This window comes from Gouania willdenowi, chromosome 10 (genome assembly GCF_900634775.1).
Source record: "Gouania willdenowi chromosome 10, fGouWil2.1, whole genome shotgun sequence".
Lineage (NCBI taxonomy): Eukaryota > Metazoa > Chordata > Actinopteri > Blenniiformes > Gobiesocidae > Gouania > Gouania willdenowi.
In genome coordinates, this window is record NC_041053.1 from 17,694,759 (window position 1) to 17,707,736 (window position 12,978).

Here is a 12,978-nt window from a genome sequence, read left to right on the forward strand (position 1 = left end):
ATTAGACCCAGGCCCGCATGTGGCCCCCGGGCCAGCAGTTTCCTATGCTCTTGGAATTATTTAGCACCTTTAGAAAGGTTGGTGACATATTTAACTGTATAAAATGAAAATAATTTTACAGCATTAGCGTGAGTACAATAGACAGGATTGCAGACTAAACTACATCATCAAACAGTTCATCTGAATGAATTTGAGTTGCATTTCCTCCATTTGACCATGTGGAGGCGCTACAATGTAAAGCGTCGACATTTGACGTCAAACGGGCAGATTGTTTAGATGTCCTTGATCCGTGGTGTTGCATGGTCAGATGATCATATTGATGATATCTGAGGGCTTAGCAGTGGAACACCACTGTTAGTGGGTTGAGAGAGGAGAGCTGATGGAGACAAAGGCCGATCCCGCCGCTCATCCCGCGGTCTCATTGTTCGTCTAGGCCCGCCCATTATCCTCAGCATCTCAGACCAAGCCGACCAGCAGCAGGTAGGATGCGGTGATAAATGTCACAGAGCAGGGGTGGACTGGACATCTGGTATACCGGGAATTGACTCAAAGTGGGCCGGTCCGGTACATGTTTTTGTTTTTTCTTTTTTTGACGAGGGAGTGGATGCAAATTAACAGATGGCCATAACAAGAAAAGAGTGAAGTGACTAAAATAGGCCAAAAGCAGTCAAGAGTGGGGGAAAAAATGTACAAATAAAGAGGAACGAGTTGGTATGTAATGACAAAGGGTAGCTTAAATAGGCAAAATGTGGCAAACAACATAGAAAAGGGGCAAACGTGGAACAAAAAGAAACAAAATGTAAGGGGAAAAAAGGAAACAAGTAGTATTTATTGGGCAAAAGTTAGCTTATTGGGATGAAAAGTGGTTTTAAAAAAAAAACAGCTTCTACATGGTGTCACTGATAATGTAGTGGGCTGGTCTGGATAGGAAATGCCAGGGCTGAATTTAAGTCCCAGTCCACCCCTGCAGCCACAGACTGTATATGATGTCCGATCAATGTCGAGCACCTTTGTATTTATTGTTTCAGTGATAATCCTGAATGCTGGAGAGCCCCGTACTAGAACCCTCTGTGATGGACTTCCCTGGTCACTTCCAGCACATGTTCAAGCAGCTCAACCAGCAGCGTCTCCAGGCTCAGCTGTGTGACTGTGTGGTGCTGGTGGGGGCTCAGACCTTCCACGCTCATAGATCCATCCTGGCCGCCTGCAGCTCCCACTTCAGGGCCCTCCTCAGCTCCAGTGATGAGATCGGAGGTCCAGGAGCTGACCAGGGAGGAGATGGAGGTCCTGCTGTGATGACCCTAGATCCAGAGGTCGTGACCCCAGAGGCTTTCTCCACACTGTTGGACATGATCTACACCTCCACCCTCTCTCTAGGTGCCTCCAATGTAATGGATGTGCTGTTGGCAGCGTCGCATCTTCACCTCAACACAGTGGTGAAGGCCTGCAAGCTCCACCTATCCAGGAAAAACTTCCCTGCAGCAGCACCCAAAGGCTGGAGGTCAGTGCATCAGCAGCAGAATCTGTCGTCCAGTGTTGGACACCATCAAGTCACATCTGTTGTGGTTGAAGACATAGACAGTGATGACGAGGATATTGTAGTAGAGGTGACTCAGTCCAGCAGAGATGAAGGAGAAGAGGGAAGCCAGGGTGCAGCACACAGGCGTAAGAGGAAGTGCCAGGAGGACAAGCACAGTGACAGGAAGAGAACCAGCAGACAGCCTGGGGAAGTCTACAAGGAGTGCTCACCAACTGTGACCAGGAGCAGCATCAGTGCTGGAGATGGAGACCTGTTGTCCCCAGACTCCCTGGAGAGGGTGAGAGGACTCTGGGAGAACCGCAACAACGAAGAAGTGGAGAAGAAGTACAGCTCAACAAAGGCGGAATCAGAGGAAATGCAGCTGCCAAGCCAGTCAGACAGCAGCTCTGCTAATGGAGGAATGTGTGGGAAGACTGAAGGTGGAGAAGGGGAATCTGTTGTCAAAGTGAAGGTAGGGGAGGAAGAGGAGGAGCTACAGGTCACATTGGTTGAAGTTAAAAAGGAAAACCTGAGCACATACAGACCAGATTTAGATGTTTCTCCACCTTCTCCGCTGCAACACTGCACCGCTAGTGGCAATGATGAAAAAACAAGCACAGCTACCTCAGCAGAGGACGGTGTTAGCTCACTACACTCACAGCTGTGCACAGTACATCCAGATAGTGGGACACAGAGGGGAGATGAAGACTTAGGCGAGGACTCAGTGGATGGTGAAGGCCTGGACAGCCTGTCAGAACTGGCCTTTTCCTGTTTCCTTAATCCCAGCATTGATGGGGTGATGGGAGCTTTGGAAGAGGAGGATAGTCTAGCCAGCCTCACAGCTGCAGCCACTGCTGCTGCTGCCAGGGACACACACATAGCTATAGCGCCCACTGTCACAGACCAATCAGGTCCAAAGCCAGATGATGCAAATACTTCAGCTAATGATTCATCCACTTCTCTGGTTTTCCCAATGGCATCCGTCCCTCTGCAGCAGCTTCTCCCAACTCCCAGTTTCAGCGACACAATCTTCCTCCAGCCCACTCAGAACCCTTTGACAGGCTTCTTAAGCGGCATCAGATCTTGCTTAAGCCTCGAAACCACTTCAAAAACAGGAAAAAGCTCAGGTGCTACCACCTTCCGCCGCATTGCACCCAAAGTGCCACCTGGAGCAGAACCCAGCAGCGAAGCTTCCTCAGGGTCTGCTGCTGACACCGTGGACCATCCTCCTCCTCTGACCAGAGCTTCAGAGGACGTTTATCCAATGCAAGGAAAGCGGCTGCGGAGGACCTTGTGTTGCTGGTGGAGGGGGAGAAGAAATATGCCTGTAAAATCTGCTCCAAAACCTTCATGAACCTGACGGACTGTAAGAAGCACATCGCGTCCACAACAGGGGAGAGAAGCCTTATCCGTGTCCAAAGTGTGGCAAACGCTTTAGCCAGTCCTCCCATCTGTATAAACACTCCAAAAACACCTGCTCAAACTGGAAAGACTCATTCTCAGAAACCATGTGACCTGACCAGGATGCAAGCCACAACCCGTGCCAACAACTAAATGTGCACTAGTTTTATTTATTGAGGAATTAACTTGTTTTTATTCGACATGGAATCAAAATGCTCTGCTTTAGTTCTGAATCATGCCGTGATCACTGTTGTTTTCTATCAATTGTAGCCAAACTACCGTCAGCACACCGAAGATATTCTGACTGAATACATGTATCAGTATTGACGCAAACTTTATTTAAACTGGGATTTTAACAAAAACAAACATTGTGTAAGTGCTGTATCTTTACATCACGTGTCAACCCCAAGGCCCAGGGGCCAAATTCGGTAATTTAGAGTATTCAATTTGGCCCACAGGAGTCAGTAAAAATGAGAGAAAACATAAATTGTTTTGTAAATGACCTATTATTTTAGATATAGATGCCTCAGCCGCTTCAAAAACACAAAATTAATGAAATGCCACAATATTTTTAACATGATGGCAGTCATTTATAATCTCAAAGGGTTGAAAAAAACTCTCCATTAATTCCCAAATTCTGTTATTTTCCTCAAATTATTCTATAAAAATGTCAACAAATTGAATAAAAATTGGTCACAAAAATCAAGAAAACTTAAGTGAAGATCCTGCAGGGACTGATATCTGTCTCTTATTATTAGATATTGTCAGTGCCTTACATACTTTACACACATTGCTTGTTTTTCCCCACGTATAATCTGTGTCCTACTTGAAATCCATATTCGGCCCCTGAACTAAATTGAGTTTGACACCCTTGGTTTACATGAAACAGTGTTTTTTTTTTATTATTTAGAGAAAACCAATTTTCATAGCAAGTTGGAGTGTTTTACTGCAAGTGCATCGAAGAGGTGTCAGAATAAAGTGCAGTTTGAAATACAATGTGGAATAATTTCACTTCAGTACTTCTTTTTTATGTATTACTGTTCGTTTGTAAGTTGAAATGCGTTAGAAGTTTGTTCTCTACGCTCCCCTCTAAAGGTGAATATACACTTTCTTTTAACAAATGGATTTGTATCCTCAAAGACTCTCAATGACGAATTGAATAACTGAGATTAAAGGAGCTATGTTAGCTTCTAAGATTCAGTTACTAAATATTTTTCTCCTAGCACAGCGTAGGTACAGCGGATCAGTGTCAGCCTCTAGGCGGTGAGTTCACTGGGCATGTCCGTACCCTGTAAACCACCCAGCAGGTTTCGAGCTGCCAAAGCTGACATCTCACCCCTTGTGGAGTAGGTCGCGCTGCCGAGGTGTGGGATGACAACTGCGCAAGACAAGAGGAGACGAAGAGAGGCGATATTCAACAGAAGATCACTGAAATGATAGGATGTAATAAAATGCCGTTCTCTGCACTCACCACAGTTTTTCAGTGTGAGCAATGGGTGGTTGGTTGGAAGCGGCTCAGGTGTTGTAACATCCAGTCCAGCTGCAGCAATCTGTCCACTCTTCAAAGCCTCGTACAGATCTTCTTGATTCACCACAGCTCCCCTAAAATAGAATCAAAATGTAGCAGGGTGGGCCACAGTATTTTAGTTTCTTTTAAGAAATATATTCATTAGGTTTTCAAAGAAAGTGTCTATTTGTACGGTTGCCGTACGGACAACCCCAGGTGCTATTGGTACGGTTACCGATGTACAAGTACGTAGCGTCTTAGGGTTAGTTTATAACCCAATATCGCAACAATTTTTAGGGTTAGGGTTAGGTTTAGTCACGTGAACCAAACTGGCCAATGAGGGGCGCTGCGTACAGATAGAATGTTGGTATATTGATATGGATATTTTTAAAAACACATACACTTGGCTCATACATCCATTATGATAAACAATCAAAGTCAGACAGGCATACATCATGCACTAAACTTGCATCAGTAAAGAAAGACAGTTCGTGAATACAAACATAGTTGTAGAAAAAATGAAAATAAATAAAAAAAACAATAACAATTTGTGCCTATAGCACAAAGCCTCTCATAAGAATAGTGGAAGTATTTAGTCTAATATATGCCAGAAAGGGTTCCCATGTTCTGCGGGAGACATCATCTTTGGAGTGCAGTTTCCTTGTTAAGTAGTCCAGAGGATTATAACAAAGTAGGACTCTCTGCCATTGTACCTTGTCTGTAATCCATTTTAAAACACACTTTCTGGCACAAAAAGTTAACATCTTATAGAGTTCCGCCTTATATCTGTCAGTAATAAAATTATTATCTAAACCAAGAAGTAATGACAATGGCTCTCCATTTGTAATAATATGGATGTATAATTTTCTTAATTTCTTGCTCTATGAGCCAAAAGTGCTGGATTTTCCTACAACACCAAAAGCCGTGAGCGAGCGTACCAATTTCTGTCTTACACTCTGAGCATTATGGGGATAGACTGGAGTTAAATTCATGGCGGAGGGAGAGAGAGATATGTGCCCTGTGCAGTATCATTAACTGAACTGACTTTACTCTATTACAAACACTTCAGATTTTCTCATTCTTCCAAGCATCATCCCAGTAATACCAACTCCAAGCTCTCCCTCCCATATGCCTTTCAAACATGATGTACTGAGGCACAGTTTTTAAACAATTCTGTAAGAACAACAAACATTGCTGTGTACTGTTGTGAGATATTACCGGCTTATGTTGACAAAAATGGCTGTGTTTTTCATCTTGTTGAAGAAGGTCTTGTCACATAGACCTTGGGTTTCCGGTGTCAGGGAGCAGGAAACCACTATGAAGTCACTCTCAGACACAAGTGCATCCAGGGATACTATGGAAACACAGAGAGCGTGCAGATAAAATTAAACTAAAGCATTATTTATACAGAGATTATACTGACAAAAACGACTTTACTCTAACACTAAAAGCTGTTACATCCAATTATTTTTTTGTATTAGACAAAATCATAGTGTTTGCCTTGTACATCAATGAATCCAACACTATTTACTCCAAAAAAAAAAAGGAAAAAGGTTGAAATTGCCACTTGCAAGTTTGTTTTCATCTCCACTCCGTTTGCTGACATTTTTGCGCATTGCATTGTGGGATATGGAGGCCTGTAAATGGATGCATACATTTTTTTTTTTTACTTACTTCTTACCGTCATTTCTTTTTTAAGTTTTCCTGCATAATATCAGAATTAAATGAAAACACTTCTATACACCCGTTTCTGCAACATCCCACAATGCAATGCATCGAAATATCAACAAAGTGTTTACGGTGGGGATGAAAACAGACTTTCCGTCAACAATTTCAACATTTTTTTATTTCTTTTTGGAGTAAATGATGTTCGATTAATTGATCTATGAGGCATACACAATGTTTTCACTGTAGCAACTCTAAACTGTGCATCTTTTAATATTAATCAGAGCCAATAATGATTTGTAAAATTTGTACAGTGTCTGCACAACAGACTACAGCACCTTTAACATAAAGAAGAGTCACTACTTCTTTCTACCTCATGACACAGATTTTTATTTTTTTTTAATTTCCTTTTGCGTTGCATTTTAGGGTTCTTCCATGTTTCTTACCAAACTCTCCATTCACCTCAGCAGCATTGCTTTTGACTGTTCTCCCAGAGTACAGCAGCCTCTTCACTCCAAAAGGCAGGAGTCTCCGAGCTATAGCCAAACCTAAACGCCAACAACACACCACTGTAACATTTGAGACCGTGATCAAATCAATGACCCTTCAGTAGAAACATTTCAGAAGATTTAACCTATGCGTCCCAGTCCAATGATCCCCACAGTGCTGCCTGACAGACCATAGCCACACAGCCAGAGAGGCTTCCATGAGCTCCAACCACCACTGACAGCAAGAGAGAATCAACACAACCACTATTACAACAAAGCAAGGCAGGCGCCGATGGTTTTGGTTTGTTACAGAAACACAAATACAGACACCGACGTGAGTAAATGTGTAACTGGAGTGAGACCCACTTTTTGACCTCCTCCACCCCCTCTGGTATTCTGCGAGCAGTAGCCAGAAGCAGAGCTAAGGTCAGCTCTGCCGTCGCATCCGTCAGGACGTCTGGTGTGTAGCCGACACGTATTCCCCTGTGAGGGACAAACAGCAGAGTATAAGATAGAAGGTAAGGAACATATTGTTATATTTGGAGAATGTTGGTTTGCGACTGTAACTCACCGCTTTTTGATCTCATCAAGAGCCATGTGGTCAAACCCCACAGAGAGGGTGCTGATTACTTTCAAGTTTGGGCCTGAAAACAAAAAAACAGGTCAGATTTAATGTAGATTAACATTGATTTTACTTTTTTTAATTGTTACATCTTCTATCATGAAGTCGTGCATTGCTGGTGGCCCCGAAAACTAAATTGTAATTCATGAAGTTGGAAGTTATATGAAGCCCAACGAAACAAACAAACAAAACTCCAGAAACAGAAAACAGCAGCAAAATGGACAAAATGTCATTGAAAGTACACAAATTGATAACAAAGACGCACTAAACAACCGCTTACACACAAAATGACCGAAAAAAAAACAACATTAACAAAAGGACTTCAAAGACACACAAAATGTCAACAAAATTGCACAAAAAAATGCCAAAGAAATTTACAAAATGACAACAGTAACACAAATATAACAAAAACACAGGAAAAAGCAACAAAAATTAAAGTGTCTATTTGTACGGTTGTTGTACGGACAACCCCCAGTGGTATTGGTACCAAAGTACACATACGTAGCATTAGGTTAGGGTTAAGTTATAACTCAATATCGTACCAGTTTTTAAGGTTAGGGTTAGGTTTAGGGTTGAGTTATAACCCAATATCGCAACAATTTTTAGGGTTAGGGTTTAGGGTTAGCTTTAGTCTTAGTCACGAGACCTAAACTGGCCAATGACTGACCTATCACGTAACCAAACTGGCCAAATAGGGGCACTGCGTATGGATAGAATGTTGCTATATTGATACAGCAACCGTACGGATAGCCACTGCCAACACCAACTCACCACATTGACAAGAAAATAGACAAAATGAATTCAAAAACACATGAAATGTCTAAAACTACAAAAAAAAAAAACACCAACAAAACCCACACAAAAGCACTAGAAAAACAAAACCTTTTGTTTTTTTCACCCGTATTAATGCTAAGATTGTTCATTATTCTAAATGCTAACATAAATGTTGATAATGTGGCCCTCAGATCAGACAATCCTATTTTTGTGGGCCCCACTCTGATGGAAGTTGCCCATCCCTGGGCGTTTTCTCGTAAATGATAAAAAACAGTTATTGATTAAATCACTAGTTAAATCATGTTCATGTTTTCATAGGGTTGATGATTACCAGCAGTATCCAGGACTTCAGCATCTATCTTGTCAGACAACAAGCAGAGAAGCCCGTGGGCCCCATGGACCCCTGTGAGGAGCTCTGCCCTGGGAACTGGTTCATCAGAGTCCCACTGACACACTTCAGTCCTGCTCCACACAAACAAATAGTAGTTATTATGACTGAATGTGATGACTTATGAATACTTCACACTGACTGTGTTGCATTTTCAGTATGAAACATGAGTGAGTTTCTAATGCTGAGAGTTTCAAAATAAGCTCCTACACTCCAGACGAGGACAAAATCTTCATTCCCTCCTGCGGAATCCGCCTCGTCACAAAGACCTTCATCATCCTCCCCACGGCCTGCATTCAGCTGTAGGAGCGAACACACGGTACAAACACTGCTGAGGTCCACGCACATATAATGGTATGTGTAAATGACAGAGCGGGCAATACACACTTCACCTCCACAATCACAGCCGCGACACTTCACCTGGAAGCACTCGTGTTCTCAGTACTGCGCATGCGCATCACCAAAGTAGCCCCGGGTGCGCGTGGTTCAAAAGTACAGATCTGTAGATAAAAATATAGACTTTTCGTCTCTATGGAGGTAGATTTCATAGATTTGTGTCTTTATTATTCAATTAAAAAAAAACTTTCAATAACAAAAATAACTTTCATCAAAAAAACAAAAACTTTTCGATAAAAAGTTTACTTCAATCAAAAATACATATTTTCAATCAGATAATAAAAGTGTTTAAATGCAAAACAATATTTGAAACCCAAATAATTGCATTTTAACACTTTTTTTGGATTGAAAATATTTTTTTTGATTGAAGTGATTTTTTTTTTTAAAAGAATCTGAGTATAAGATAACATATATTTTCAGTATTGACTTCGTCATTAGCTTTCTATAGTAGGTGATAATTCTGTTAACATACAAAGCTCTTAACGAAAAAGCTTCAATCTAAGTAAAGTTTTTTTTAATTGAAGTTCATTATTATTATCATTATTATTATTATTGAATACAAATATGGGCAGAAAACAAATTCCATGCCCATAATATGACCCAAATAATGAATAAAAAATATAAATATTCAAAGAAAGAGTGTTCAAATCCATTTTTAGCGTTTTTAAATATTAATTTGCATTTGAACACTTTTTTCTTTGATTGAAAATACTTTTTTTACTGAAACAACTTTGTTGTTTTTTTTTTTGTTTTTTTTAAAAATTAAACAATAAAGGCACAAATCTACCTCCATAATAAACAGTATATCAAAGAAAAATTACCTGCGGACTATTCTGTTTTATTGCGTGTGACGTCACAGCCCCCTCCTGTTGAGTGAAGCAGAGCGTTAGTTGTGCTGTGTGCAGCTCGGTCTCTGACTCCCTCCAAGGCTTCACAAGGCGGAATAAAGACCGAAGCGAAGCAGGAAGTCCAAGAAACAGGGCTCGGCTGTCCATAGAGGGTAAAAATGTGTATTTTAATGAGCTTCTTCTTCTCTGTGTTCGTTCGTTCGTTTGTTTGTTTCCTCCTCGGCTGTTGTTCTGTACGGACTCTAAACAGGCTAAACACTGTTGCTAGCACGATGCTTGTTTATAGCATGTCTGCTTTTAGCTCGTCATTGTAAGGTGTGTGTGTGTGTGTGTGTGTGTGTGTGTGTGTGTGTGTGTGTGTGTGTGTGTGTGTGTGTGTGTGTGTGTGTGTGTGTGTGTGTGTGTGTGTGTGTGTGTGTGTGTGTGTGTGTGTGTGTGTGTGCGTGTGTGTGTGTGTGTGATATTGTGCAGCATTGATCAGCAGACCTCTGAAAACATCTCAGCACTTTTCATGTGGTTTTCTTTTTACCCTGAAGCTGTTACAGTGCAACCTAACTCAGTAATGTATATATTATATTTATTGATAACACTATTGAACACTAATAAATGAGGTGAATGCCACAGATTATGTACCTCTTTATCATGGCAGCTGTCATGGGTTTGTTAGCATTTGTCCTGGAAGCAGAAGTGTAAAGATTACTGATATATCCTACTCAAGTTACTTGATTTAAATTGTACTCGAGTACAAGTAAGTTATGCATAAAATACTCAAGTACAAGTGAAATGTAACTTAATGAAATAGTACTCAATGTAAAAGTTACTGGATACTTTCACCCCCCCATGTTTATTGTTGGTAATAAATCCTGCCATCATGGTTCCCTTGCATACAGTAAACAGCTCATGTATAAACTTAAGAAGAAAGAAACAAAATCTTGCATGATTGGAACTGAATTTATTTTCCACAAAGGCATCTGTATAAAATAAAAGGTTTGTCAAAATGTACAATTCCTTTTAAAATAGAATAACACCAATAAATTCAATTTAAAATATTTTTTTTAAAAAAATTCAGGCTCTAAGTATAGATATATTTATGAACTAATGCCAAATGTGCTATGTGGGGAAAGTGGCGTTGATGAGAAATGATATGACTAAGAACACATGGAATATATTCCTGTTCATGAAATGGAAATTTTTTTAAAAATCACAAAAAGTATTAATTTCCTCAGTAATGGTTGGGCGTAGAAATGTAATGAATAACTTTACTTCTTGTAAAACATACCTAAGTACAAGTAAACTGACTGATTTAGAAATATACTCAAAGTACCCATAAAAGCACCTCGACTACAGTAGCGTGAGTACTTGTAATCAGTTACTTTCACCTCTGATTATTTATGACTGCCCATTACTTCATGTTATGCAGAGTTTATTTGTGTCACCAGGCTCGTCTATTCTGGTCCCTTATTAACCTCAGATTCAAGCCTTTTAGTCATTATTTATTTTTATATTTTGAACTTTACATTTTGATGCATTTTTCTTGTTTCTTTATTAGGAGCCCCATTAGCACCACCAGCAAAAGCTTTGTCTATTTTTCCTGGGGTCCAACACATTATCAGACATAAACAAACAAACAAACACAGCTCCTTCAAAATGATGTATATCTAAAGCATAACATACTAGAAGAGAAATGATAACCAAACCAAACGGCAATCTATTTAACAAAGGGCAAGGCAGTGGCTATCCGTACGGTTGCCGTATCAATGCATCGATATTCTATCCGTACGCAGTGCCACTATTTGGCCAGTTTAGGTCACGTGACTAAGAATATCCCTAACTCTAACCCTTACCCTAAAATTGTTGCGATATTGGCTTATAACCTAACCCTAAACCTAAGATACTTCGTGCGTGTACTCCGGTAACCGTACAAATAGACACTTTCTTTAACAAACATGATTTTATTGAGTTGTGCCACAATTAATTGTCGATGGATGAGAAAAATGCCTGTGTATGTAAATATTTGTACTTGTTGTTTTTTAATTTAATTAAATTCTTATTGCAATGTCAAATAATCTTGGTTACACTCGTGCTAATATAAGGATCAAATAGTTGATCTTAAAGAAAATGGCTTGATTTTAGTACATAGAAGCTATTTGAATTAAAATGTTTAATATTAATACTTAGTCATAGGTTTGCTGAACAGGTTTCTCTCTGAATCCTAAGAGTGTGAGGTCTCATGAGGCAGGGCTGCTGTTATTGGCTAATACTGATGTAACCTGTAAAAACAATGAGGTAGGAACTATGGCATTCCCAATCGTTCTCGTGTTTCTGACACGTTTGTATTTTCATTCTTACCTGCAGCTGTAGAATAACAGTATAGCGGGAATTACTTCATAAGAAAAACTGAAAATACAAGAAAATATTTGTAAATGTTATTCATATTTTTTTACTTTACATACTTACATGTGTAAAAGTATATGTTTTCAAACTATGTATTACTTATTTGCTTTGAGCTAATTCATTAGATTAGTGTTGATATTATTGAAAAACCAGTTACAGTTAAAAACAAACATAGACATGATGAATATGTAAATATACTGTATTACCATAGTCAAACATAGACACCATCAGGGGATTCCTTACTATATAAGGACATTAATAAGCCTCTCCAAGACATCACGTGTTTATTTATTCAGAGGACAGTTTTGTTTAAGTTAAACAATCATGGCACCCCAGAGAGAAAAGTAATGAGATCAAAATGAATAAATAAAGAATTTCTAATAGTGAATTAACTTTAAAATGCTAACAAACTAGAGGGGAAAACAACCTTTATAACCGGGTCCAATAATAGTTAACCACAAAAAAACAAGCTGCATGTGCAAAATGAATTTACATAAAAAATCTGACCTTTTAAAGGCTTTCAATATGAAATAAAAAGTCAGATTTGCAAGTCATATTCAGGTAAAATGTCCAATGATGATCTAATAAATAGCTTCCTCGCTAATAATTACCTCTAAAAAGGTGAAATAAATTTTATTTAGGAAGTAATATTTATTATTTGTTTGTCTGTTAACAGGATTACATCAAAACTACATTAAGGCTGAACGATTAATTGCATTTGCGATATTAAAAAACGCAATTTTCTAATCGCAAAGGCTGCAATTTTTTTCTTTTTTTTTTTTTTTCTTTTAGTAATAATTTATTTTAAGTTCATTGAAAGTTCGATTTACCTAAAAAAAAAAAAAACGTCCAATTGGTTAAAGCAGATATTAGTTCTCCTTACTTTTTCTGCACTTCAGAATGTGTGATGTTACTGACTGGATATGAGTAAGATTTATTTATTTGTTTATTTATAGACTGTCCTGTTAAGTTCAGA

General features: G+C 39.3%; 2 protein-coding genes and 1 pseudogene across 3 annotated transcripts in view; 2 read left to right on the plus strand and 1 right to left on the minus strand.

The window, feature by feature from the left end:
* On the plus strand, window positions 1–3,781 carry LOC114470580 (zinc finger and BTB domain-containing protein 5-like; annotated as a pseudogene).
* On the minus strand, window positions 3,238–9,926 carry grhpra (glyoxylate reductase/hydroxypyruvate reductase a). 2 transcript variants are annotated; one of them, XM_028458834.1, is made up of 11 exons: window positions 9,582–9,926; window positions 8,757–8,864; window positions 8,575–8,664; window positions 8,308–8,438; window positions 7,152–7,224; window positions 6,947–7,063; window positions 6,727–6,815; window positions 6,539–6,640; window positions 5,646–5,781; window positions 4,392–4,522; window positions 3,238–4,298 (listed from the first exon to the last, which is right to left on the minus strand). In XM_028458834.1, exons 3-11 carry the CDS (start codon window positions 8,658–8,660, stop codon window positions 4,177–4,179), a joined length of 987 nt encoding a protein of 328 aa, XP_028314635.1. In that variant the 5' UTR covers window positions 8,661–8,664; window positions 8,757–8,864; window positions 9,582–9,926; the 3' UTR covers window positions 3,238–4,176. The 2 variants fall into 2 exon arrangements, with proteins under 2 accessions (XP_028314635.1, XP_028314637.1); XM_028458836.1 differs by having other exon boundaries at window positions 8,752–8,864.
* The window catches only part of LOC114470581 (protein phosphatase Slingshot homolog 3), a 21,730-nt gene continuing 18,376 nt past the window's right edge, over window positions 9,625–12,978 (plus strand). Inside the window, 1 exon segment of the mRNA XM_028458833.1 lies at window positions 9,625–9,760. The gene's annotated coding sequence lies outside the window, so the exon portion shown is untranslated.

What these genes read in the sequence shown, in the direction of transcription:
- grhpra (XM_028458834.1), bottom strand. Translation starts at nt 8,660, where the DNA reads ATGCAGGCCGTGGGGAGGATGATGAAGGTCTTTGTGACGAGGCGGATT. An exon ending in ATTTTGTCCTCGTCTGGAGT is followed by an intron (nt 8,439 to 8,574) that starts GTAGGAGCTTAT and finishes TGTGTGGAGCAG; the next exon opens with GACTGAAGTGTGTCAGTGGG. An exon ending in CATTGGACTGGGACGCATAG is followed by an intron (nt 6,641 to 6,726) that starts GTTAAATCTTCT and finishes GTTGGCGTTTAG; the next exon opens with GTTTGGCTATAGCTCGGAGA.